At 43.2% G+C, this 11149-nt stretch overlaps 1 protein-coding gene across 3 annotated transcripts in view; it reads left to right on the forward strand.

Annotated features, from left to right (window-relative positions):
• plekhh3 (pleckstrin homology, MyTH4 and FERM domain containing H3) overlaps positions 1 to 11149 on the forward strand; it is a 34502-nt gene that overhangs the window by 9125 nt on the left and 14228 nt on the right. For 2 of the 3 annotated variants that reach the window (XM_060891923.1, XM_060891925.1), the window contains exon 2: positions 4366 to 4421. In XM_060891923.1, coding sequence (XP_060747906.1) covers positions 4366 to 4421 — 56 coding nt within the window. Of the gene's footprint in view, positions 1 to 2740; positions 2927 to 4365; positions 4422 to 11149 lie in introns of those variants that run through there. The other variant, XM_060891924.1, reaches the window with a different exon arrangement.

The raw sequence follows: 11149 nt of genomic DNA on the forward strand, positions 1-11149 counted from the left end.
CCTGGACCGCACCTGCTGCACAGATGTATAAGAGCACTGTGTGTGTGTGTGTGTGTGTGTGTGTGTGTTCTTAGCATGACATAGTCTTGTGTTACAGGTGGATACACCCAACACAAGCGCTTTCTGTTCTCACTGGCCTGTCCAAGCTCTTTGCTTGAATTTCACCTGAGTGTGTGTTTATTCTTTTGGCAAACACTGCCAGGAACGACACCACACTTCCTTCCGAAATTGCTCTAAAATGTGCACGTGTAAAAATGTGTGCACGTGGTGGAGGGGGACAAGCCTCCACTGTGTGCTGTGTGAGAGGGTAGTGCAGGGAGTGAGAGGATAGTAGTAACCAGTGTGAGCGGTTAGTGCAGGGAGTGAGTGGATAGTAACCAGTGTGAGGGGATAGTGCAGGGAGTGAGTGGATAGTAACCAGTGTGAGCGGTTAGTGCAGGGAGTGAGTGGATAGTAACCAGTGTGAGCGGTTAGTGCAGGGAGTGAGTGGATAGTAACCAGTGTGAGCGGTTAGTGCAGGGAGTGAGTGGATAGTAACCAGTGTGAGCGGTTAGTGCAGGGAGTGAGTGGATAGTAACCAGTGTGAGAGGGTAGTAACCAGTGTGAGAAGGTAGTGCACAGTGTAAGAGTGTAGTGCAGGCTGTGAGAGCATAGTAACCAGTGTGAGAGGGTAGTGCACGATGTGAGAATTTAGTGCACGGTGTGAGAGGGTAGTGCATTGTGTGAGAGGGTAGTGCATTGTGTGAGAGGGTAGTGCATTGTGTGAGAGGGTAGTGCATTGTGTGAGAGGGTAGTGCATTGTGTGAGAGGGTAGTGCATTGTGTGAGAGGGTAGTGCATTGTGTGAGAGGCTAATGCACAGTGTGAGAGGGTAGTGCATTGTGTGAGAGTGTAGTGCAGGCTGTGAGAGCATAGTAACCAGTGTGAGAGGGTAGTGCACGATGTGAGAAGGTAGTGCACGGTGTGAGAGGCTAATGCACAGTGTGAGAGGGTAGTGCATTGTGTGAGAGGGTAGTGCATTGTGTGAGAGGGTAGTGCATTGTGTGAGAGGGTTGTGCATTGTGTGAGAGGGTTGTGCATTGTGTGAGAGGGTAGTGCATTGTGTGAGAGGGTAGTGCATTGTGTGAGAGGGTAGTGCATTGTGTGAGAGTGCACTGAACAGCTTGAAAGGTAACTGCACCACATGTAGACCAAATATCCTGAGTCTTGCTTTACAGCTATATTTCATTATTACTGTTTTCAGCTTGTTAGCTGGAAGATACAGAATCTATGTTTATTTTCATGCACAACCTACTTAAACAAACTGATTCGACAGTAGCCTAAAATGTGCAGCATTTCTGAAGACCACTGGCCTTCAACAAATCTGTGAATCTTCAGCACAAACACTGGCTGCCTGTAGTTAGTCATTTCAAGCTTCTTCACACCATTTGACCTCAAAAGAGCCCCAGCTGCACATGAAATAGCTCTTTCTTTCCTTCCTTCCTCTCGCTCTCCCTCTTTATAGAGCAAACGGAGGGGAAACGGATGCGGAGGAATGTGCCGAAGAATCCGGACGTCCGTTCCCAAACCTGACATACCACCGTGTCCTCAGCAGCATTTTACACCCAAATGATTACTAAAATATTTTATCAAAGTCAAGTTACAAGTAAACAAGGACGAGGCCAAGCACAGAGCTAATGTGTTCTCGCTCAAAGGCCTAACATTGGCTTTCTTGGAAGATCTTCGATTTCACCTCACATCCTCGCGGTAACTAATCGAAAACCTTTGACAGCATTGAATTCTCCACTAGAGGCAGTTTCTCTCATGTAGGTCATTTCTGTTTGACCAATTTTCATATTGACAAATTAGACTTTATTTACTTCCATAAGTTTTGTCTTGTGAGCCAATAGAAACCATGTGGGCGGGGCTGTTATCTCTTTTGTACATAAAAAATGAAGGAGCTGCTTATTATTATTAGTTAATGCTCACACTGTACTCGCTGTTTTCTTCCTTTTGCTTGGTGCACATCTATAAACAAGCCGCCAAATCCATCGAGGGATTTTTGTGGTGATGCTTATGTTTTTTCCTCTCGGCCTGCTTGGATTTTCTCGCCCGAATATCGGCACCTCCGTGAATCCGACTCGGACGTGAAGCTAGTGGCAGTCCGTCCTTGAGAGATACCGCACGTTATATTTATCTGACTTTGAGCAGTAATTAAACTCAGCGACGTAGATTGACTTCAGCAGAGTACGGCCTGGGTTTCTTCGTCAACTCCAGAGAATGTTTTCAAGCCGAAATCCACCACGGTATTTCACCGTGATATGTTTCCCCTGCATCCAAAACCATACTGTTTCTTTCGAGTTCCTCTTTGAAAGCATGTCCTGTACTGACTGCTCTTCTCAGACAGAGGAAGTTCATGACAATGAAACTCCAGCGAAGTCACCAACAGTCGAAACAAAAAAAATCAGAGAGGATATTTATGGATGTAGGCGAGGCACGTAGGCTTAAACATTTAAGATTTAATAAGTCAGATAAGAAGAACTTTTTGAACTCATCACCCACATTGACTTTGAAAGGTCCTTCTTTTTTTTTTTTTTTTTTCTCGGAACTCTTTAAAATGTGTTAAAGACTTCCCCTGGTCTTCTTTGGGAGTGCTGCACAGGGGCTTTCTACTTTCTCCAGTAAAATCTGCCACTTCCTTTTTACAGTTTCATATGAATCATATACGTACATCAGGAAGCACAGCGGGGCTTTCATCTAAACAACCGCTTCGATTGGTCCGAGACTGAACGTCGCTTGGTTGGAATACCAGTTTTGTTCATTTCGTCAAGGAGTTATTCTCTGGATTGGCACAGAACAGGACGATCGACTGAACATCACAGCAAAAGAAGTCGGACCTGTAGGCACACCCTCGAATGAAATAGGCTTTCGATTAGATAAACCAGAAGGTACGCTTCAAGTTACTTAGATCACGAGCTACTGTCTGAGCTAAACATGACATTTATTATGGGTCTAAAGCCTTAGAACTCAGTAGGTCCGATTCTTTCTGGATCGACTGCTATTTATGAGAAAAATGTTCTAGGCTGAGATGTTATCACACGTAATATTCTCAGCTGACTTCTCTGGAGCAAACACTCTTATTTGTTTGAAAGTTTTAGACACACTGTCTAACCTGAACGTTGTCAATTTAGCTTGACGAATTAGAGAAAATAGAGGACTCGACTCTATAGTTTTACCAATTAGACCAGACAACCAACGAAGGTTCTAGACTGTAAGCAATTTCTTAGGAGACCGACCATGAGACGCTCTATGGACCGAAACCGGGTGTTTATTTGATGGATTTGGACGAGGAGACGATATCAGGTTTAATCAAACAAACCTGTTTGTGTTAAGGAATTTGCTCAGATTCTTTCCACCAGTTTTGAGAAATTAGACCGACCATAATATTATGGTCTGAACACCATGATTTAGAAGTTGTAGCAGGAAAAACTATTCTCAAGCGTGTTCCTTGGACCAAACATCACAGTTTTATTTAGACAAGGAGACGCTATATGATCCGCACAAGTCGGACTTAAACCGGACCGAACGCTAGTCCAGAATGTTTTTAGAAACTTAAACCAGGGAAGTGATCCGGACAGACTCACAACCGGACAACATTGCTGAGAAATCGGACCATGAGATACTATGAGACTGTCTGAACAGATTTGGGCGCAACCTGATCTGATCTGATCTGATTATTTTCGATCAGTTTGAAGAAACACCATTTAAAACAAGCGGACTGAAGTTCTGGACTGAGTTCTGTACTTTTGACCACCAGACCACGAGGCTCTGGCTTCAAACTTTAGGTCTTCAGGTGAAATATGCTCTGGACGAACACTACATTCAGAATGTTAGACTCAGAGATGTAACCTGCTTCATCTGATCTGAGTAACACAGCACAGATTTTATTTATTTATTTATTTTGAAGGGGGGGGTGTATTTGATCAAAAGATTATTTCTAAACCAAACCAAAAGTTAGACGAAGGAGATGCAAGTTTTTTTTTTTACACTGTACAATGTAAAAACTTCGAGAAGCTCTCTGGACCTGCTGTTTATTTTAAGATTAGATAACAAGGTGCTGTCTAATCTGATCCGATGAAGATTATTTCTAAACTAAAACCACTGTACCGAGCACTAGTTTCAGGAGTTAGAGCCAACGAGCGGTTCTGACCAGTTTGTTCACATTTGGAAATCGTCAGTCAATAGGAATATTGTTTATTTTGAGGATTTATAGAACACACAGAGCACAAACTGGTTAGCACTGGTTTATCTCGATCGATGAGCATTTCTGACAAATTAGCCTGAACTCCAGGAGCCTCAACTCTTGTTTCTTTTTCCTGCTCTACAGGGCCAACTGGAAGTGACTCTCTCTCAGCCGCCTCGATCAGCCAATGGCACGCCCAGGTGAGTTCACCTCCTGCATTGTTCCAACGAGAACACACAGGGTGCTAATTTTTTTTATTATATTTTTCTTTTTACGGCACACACTTACTCAGCCAGCTTCAGAGCGCACGAGAACCCGTGTTCTGTTTAGAGGATGGTGATATGAGGGGTTTATGGCTAATTGTGATTTCCCAAGGCTCACTTTCAACTTCGGGAAATCTACTTCCTTTTTGAGTGACAGATAGGTTAACCACATGACGCATAAGGCTGTATCCACACACACACATACACACACACATTAATACAGATTACGTAAATCGAAATCACTCATGTCATAGATCCAAAATGTGTTGTCAAGCTGTGTGTGTGTGTGTGTGTGTGTGTGTGTGTGTGTGTGTGTGTGTGTGTGTGTGTGTGTGTGTGGGTATATGTGTGTGTGTATGTGTGTGTGTCTGTGGGTATGTGTGTGTCTGTGGGTATGTGTGTGTCTGTGGGTATGTGTGTGTCTGTGCGTGTGTGTGTGCGTGTGTGCGTGCGTGCGTGCGTGCGTGTGTGCGTGCGTGTGTGTGTGTGCGTGCGTGCGTGCGTGCGAGCGTGCGTATGAAATTTAAGCCAGACAGTATATCCAGCACGTAGACACAGATAGTCAATGGTGAGTCAGGGTGCTTAACGGCAAGTAGAGGTGAGCAGATCAGTTACACACCTAAAACACACACGCACACACACACACACATACACTTGCATATACACGTCCTTTTGCTCTCTGCTCCGTGGCTTCTCTGTGGAATGCTCTGGAATGGCTCTTAAGTAAACAGCGTTATTTTTAGCACGGGTCGAACAGAGCCTTTCTTAATCACTGCTTCCCTGTATTCCCACCATCCCAGAGTGAGAGAAAGACAGACAGGAACAGACACGAGAGAGAGAGAGAAGAGAGAAAGAGAGAGAGATTGATTTAAAAAAGCCATCCATAGATTTTTCATCCACAATTTACCAACCAGGACAGCAGTTTTATGACAAGAAACATTTTACAGCTGAGTAATGTACCCTTAAGGATATAACAAATCCTTCTTGCTCGCGTGTATTTCTTATGTAATTAAACATGAAAAAAGAACAGAAAAAAGAAGAACAGAAGTGTCTTAGCCACACTAGCTAATCTATCAGTGTGTCCCAATTTTATGTTAGTGACAGCGTATCTACAGAGCAGTTAACTGTTTCACAGCGTCCCAGTAGCTACAGCCCATTTATAATAATCCAGTTATAATTCCATGTATAATTCATTGAACAATATTTATTTTGAAGGCCAATCAGATCTATAATAAACGATTATATTCATTATAGCAGCTTCTGAATCCACCCTAGCATAAAATCCTACATTTAACGAATTTAAAACATTTTGTTTATCAAATCTAGACTATTTTTTTTTCTTTTCATCATTTGTTCAGGTGTCTAGAACATACCAGTGTACATTGGGTCAGGTTAAGAGCTTGTATCTACAACAAATATAAACATACAGCATGTTTAATTCAGTTCTTGTGAGTCAATTCAGAAATACTTACTCGATGGAACCAAATTATTGTGTAGGTGAATCAATTCAGAATCATGTTCTCATTGGAATCAAATTACATTGTAGGTGAATTGATTCAGAATCGTTTGGAATCGAATTGCACTGTAGGGGAGTCGATTCGGAATCACCTTTTTCTGCACTCAGATTGTAATGTAGGTGAGTTGATTCAGAATCACTTCCTAACTGGAATTGAATTGCACTGTAAGTGAATCCATTCAGAAACAATTTCTTCCTGGAATCGAAATCACTGTAGGTGAGTCGAATCAGAATCACCCACAGTCGATTCAGTGATTCCTAAATATAAAATTATAAAAAGTTACCACAATATCCTTGATATCTAAGAACATCATATTGTGACATTTAATTATTACAATACTTAGGATGTAACATAATTCGTGTAGAACCTACATAGTGCACTTCATTTCCAATAAAACATTCCGAGTTTCAGTCACAATAAAAGGTTAATTAAAGATATACATCTCTTCTAGGACCAAAGTTTTTCATATAAAATGAAGGTGTAATTACACAGGAATTTGCACACAAATTGATCTCTCCAGGATCTTTGATGATCTACAGGTCTGTGTTGTTTTAAAGAGTGGCGATTTGTTGTGGAAAACAGCTGGAATATGGTGATGTTTGCAGTTTAGCTCGACTTTGGGAAAGCAGAAGGAGAGGTTGTGTGTGTAAAAAAAAAAAAAAAAAAAAAAACACAGCTGGAGCTCATATTGACCCATGGCTACATGATGGAGGTGAAAGAGTTGGAGGAGGAGGAGATGTGGTAGTAGTAAGGTGGGGGAGGTGAATAAAGCCCCCGAGCCCTCTCTCCCTGCCTGCAGCCGCCCACTTGTTTCCCAGAGTCCTCGGCAGCACCGCATCGCCTACGAGGGGCCTGCGAGGCAACTTCCCGTCAGAGCGAGGGCAAAGCAGGAAGCAATTTGTCACGCTGGATCAAACTGCACAGGGAATGCGGACCGCTCCGAACCCGAAACGCAGAACCCTTAAAAGGACACGGGTATGAAGGACAGAACATGCACACCTTGCAGCGAAACACAGAGAACACGAGCGACACGGACAACTGAACATCGTGTGCGGCTTTCAGAAACGAAAACACAAGCTCGGAAAATCCTCCACAGTCTATACGGTTCCTTAACACCTTTCATACTTGTTCCCTTCCTCCCCATACAGCTCGCTGTCTTTTTCTCTCTCTCTCTCTCTCTCTCTCTCTCTCTCTCTCTCTCTCTCTCTCTCTCGCCACCACCCAGCAGTGATATTAATGCTGCCAGAGCAGTAAAGTTGTGGTTTGTGCGTCTTCTCTCTTTCGAGTGGAGTACACGCTAAGCAGAACCATATGTGTGCCCCATATGAACAGGAAACTGCTGGAAATAAAGAAAGGAGGGAGGAGGGGCAGGGTGGAGATGGAGGAGGGAGCTGCACTAGGTTCTGCGTAACCGCAATAAACACAGCGTCTCTCTTTAATCAGTAACTAGCTCTACTTCACTGACTAAATAATACATGCTATATAACAGCCTCCAACAAACACCCAATACAAAATGCCATTCGAGTCTCATGACCACGTCGATGCCGTTACACCAGTAGCAGCTGTGACAGCAGTTCCGGCTCGTTCTAAATACATCCTAACGTAGTGTCGTTATTTGACAAAGTGAACGTTAACATGCGGAGGTTTTTCTGCGACGAGACGCTTTCTGGCGGAACGAGTCTCCAGCGTCACAGCTTTGTCCAATGAATATTCTTCATTGCTCTCTTTTTGGTTTCTAGTCCCTCCAGCATTCAGAGTTTTTTTTTTTTTTTTTTTGTCATTGTTATAGGCAAAAGCTTTTTCAAAAATGTTTAGCATTTATTTATTTTTTTTGCTTTGTGCCATCTCTCTCACTCTCACGCGCGATTTGAGCTCGACTAACTGGCAAAGCGAGACACCCAGCAGTGTTAATTTGCTGTTAATAATGCACCCAAACACACATGCACTCTCACACACCTGTGCAAACACACACACGACTGAACACACCGATGCTGCTGCTGTAGAGGACCTGTGTGTGTGTGTGTGTGTGTGTGTGTGTGTGTGTGTGTGTGTGTGTGTGTGTGTGTGTGTGTGTAGATTCTCTGTAAGCCTCCATTTACCTCCACCTCTGCAGCAGCAAGTTGATAAGACACAGGTGCTGCTTGCTGAGGTAATACCACTGACCCCACAGAGCGACCCTATTAAAGGGACGAAGGTCACGGGGCAGTGTGTGTGTGTGTGTGTGTGTGTGTGTGTGTGTGTGCACATTTGTACAAAGCGCTGTGCTATCCTGGGATTATCAATCAACGTGAATTCAAAGACAATAAGCATCCAGTGTTTACACATCTGTACACACATCTGTATCTACAGCAAGCTCGTCACGTGTGCCAAAGTCTTCTTTTATTCACGCAAAATTCTTTTTATTTTGGTTTATCAGGTTTGCCTTTGTAAGAGATTTAAGCTCATGAATGCAGCTGCAGATCTGTGTTTCTGTGTGCAATCGTTTTTAAAACACACACACACACACACACACACACACCCTCTCTCCCATCTTTCTCACTCTATCATTAACAGGACCTCGGGATATAACACTTAATCGTTTTTATAGTCGAGCTGTTCATAGATTACCCCGTTTCAACCCTCACGTCCAAATCAGTGACCGTTTTGTCACCGATTAAAATTAGACCTGGCGAAAAGAAGCACTCGGTCTAACCGCTAACTAGAGCGCCGGGTAATGTGTTACATTTTTCAGAGCCGTATCTTATTCGTTGATCAGCTACAGCGCAGGCTTCACCATGTCTACACGTCACGCTCGGCCTTTAAAAAAACAACAGAACAAACACACACTCAGGCCTGGCCCTGATTTTATAATAATAATATATATATATATTGTGTGTGTGGATTGCGGGTGAACAATAGTCGATTGTGTTTGCGTGTTATCAGTCAGTTGCACATTCAAACCTAAGGTCAGCGCTGTTTAGATAGAAAAGCAGCAAAAAAGGTCAGAGGTCACCAGCTTCAGATTGCGTGCTGATATCATGTTACAGCGTGCAGGGAACGAAACCCACCGTGTCGTGCTGCGAGGGGGAAAATAATCAACTCTGGTGCTTTTACTGACCAGGAGTCAATCGTTTCCTACCAGAAACAGCACGTTATATTAATTTTCATTCCCTTTACACCTCATTAATGAACAAAACAACATGTTTAAATGTTTATAGTTAAATTCAGTTAGTTCCTGTTAGTACTAACCGTATAGCAGCTGCACACAGTCGCCTCTCGCATCACGGAACTTTCTGACTGATTTATATCTCTGAAACTGGAGACTCCTTCCATTTAAACTTTAGGCTCCTTACAGAAAACTTCACCTTCATATCAACAGCTCTGCGCTTTTCTTCCTTCAGGAACACCACGCTCAAGTCACCTACAGCATCCCAAATACAAGTCCCCGGTGACCGGATGGTTGCCATAGAAACGGTGACATATTTCAAAGAAGATCATCGGCGCAAGCGATTATAATTCCTGCCACAACAAGCCACAGTTATAGAAAACTAATCCCCAGATTCTGACCAATCAGAAGTGTGGAATGAACGGCGAGCTAGATATTGTTAGCGGTGTCGCTACCTTCGAGTACGACACACAACGCCTCTCTCTACTAAAGCGACTTATTTCTGTCAAATACGAAGCCAGCCTTTTTTTAGCCTCAGTTACGGGACAGCAAGACAGAGTCCAGACCAGACTGTTGTGTCTCTGTGGTCTAGACGGCGGTTAAAATCAGCCCAGCTCGAGTCTTTATCAGCTCTCGAGCTGCTCTGCGCTCTGTGTGTCATCAGCTCTCCTCTTTCACACTCCCTCCATCTCTCGCTCTTTAGTCTGCTCCGTATTTGTGGACTCATGTCTCTAAAAGAAATGGCTTAGACAAGCTAATGCTACAATTTCATATCATGGTAATGCCGTGATTTATAATAGTAGCAAGTTAGCATCATTTATTCACCTTCACTTCTCCATGGGAATGCTAATGTGCAAGTCTAGCTAAATAAGCTAAAGCTAGACTTTAAACCTAGCGAAGTGCTTCGAAGCTACTTGTGTGGTTTAAAGCTAGCCGTGTGCTTCTTGTCTTGACTTTGTTCCTAGCTAGCAAGAGGAACCTGAGTAGTAGCTAAAAGTTGTTATCATGTAGCATGTCACACGTTCATCCAGGTACTTCTGAGTGCTTCTTAGCTAAATGATGGTTAGGAGCCTACACAGTAAATATCATTAATACCCTGAGGTGGACCCAGAACTTCACCTTGTTCTAACGTGCTTTGAGAAAAAGGGGGAAAAAAGGAGAAGTTTGTGGAATCATTTTGAAAAGGAAAAAATTATTTTATGAGCAGAACGAAGCTGTAACTTATGAGTCGGTTTAGGTGTTAAATTAAGAGAGAGTGAGAGAGAGAGAGAAAGAGAGGGCCTGTGTGTGTGTGTGTGTGTGTGTGTGTGTGTGTGTGTGTGTGTGTGTTCTTGCAGCAGGGATATTGTCATTCTAGAGATGTAGGGCAAGTTCTTGTCAAGGCCAGATTGCGAGTGCGCTCTGCTCCAGCCCCAAAAACCGGTTCTGACTGCTTCTGACCGGTTGTTAGCGACAACTTGTGTCGTCTGTTCCTTCCTCCATCCTCTTCCTCCTTGCTCTCTCTCTCTCTCTCTCTCTCTCTCTCTCTCTCTCTCTCTCTCTCTGTGCAGACTGATATCTGTAGGCCATCGACTCGGTCAGCACACAAGCTTAAATTAGCAAATGATGCAAATCCACTGGGATCTGCCAGTGTGTTCCTGATACAGAACATAGAACATCTCCCCACACACACAAATATACACACACGTGTGTGTGTATATATATATATATATATGTATATATATGAATCCTCGTAAATGCAGGTGGAAATAAGTGTTGGGAGCAGAGATAGACGAGTACATGCACAGGCGTCCAGTCATGCGCTTTGGCACTGCGTATTAATAAGGTGACGATTTCACAGAGCTCAAGTTTGCAGTCTAGACTTTGTAGATTCCTGTATGTGTGTGTATGTGTGTAAGTAAGTGTGTGTGTGTAAGTGTGTGTATGTATGTATGTGTGTAAGTGTATGTGTATGTATGTATGTGTGTAAGTGTATGTGTGTGTGAGTGTGTGTGTGTGTGTGT

Source organism: Tachysurus vachellii, chromosome 18, assembly GCF_030014155.1.
Source record: "Tachysurus vachellii isolate PV-2020 chromosome 18, HZAU_Pvac_v1, whole genome shotgun sequence".
NCBI classification, from domain to species: Eukaryota; Metazoa; Chordata; class Actinopteri; order Siluriformes; family Bagridae; genus Tachysurus; species Tachysurus vachellii.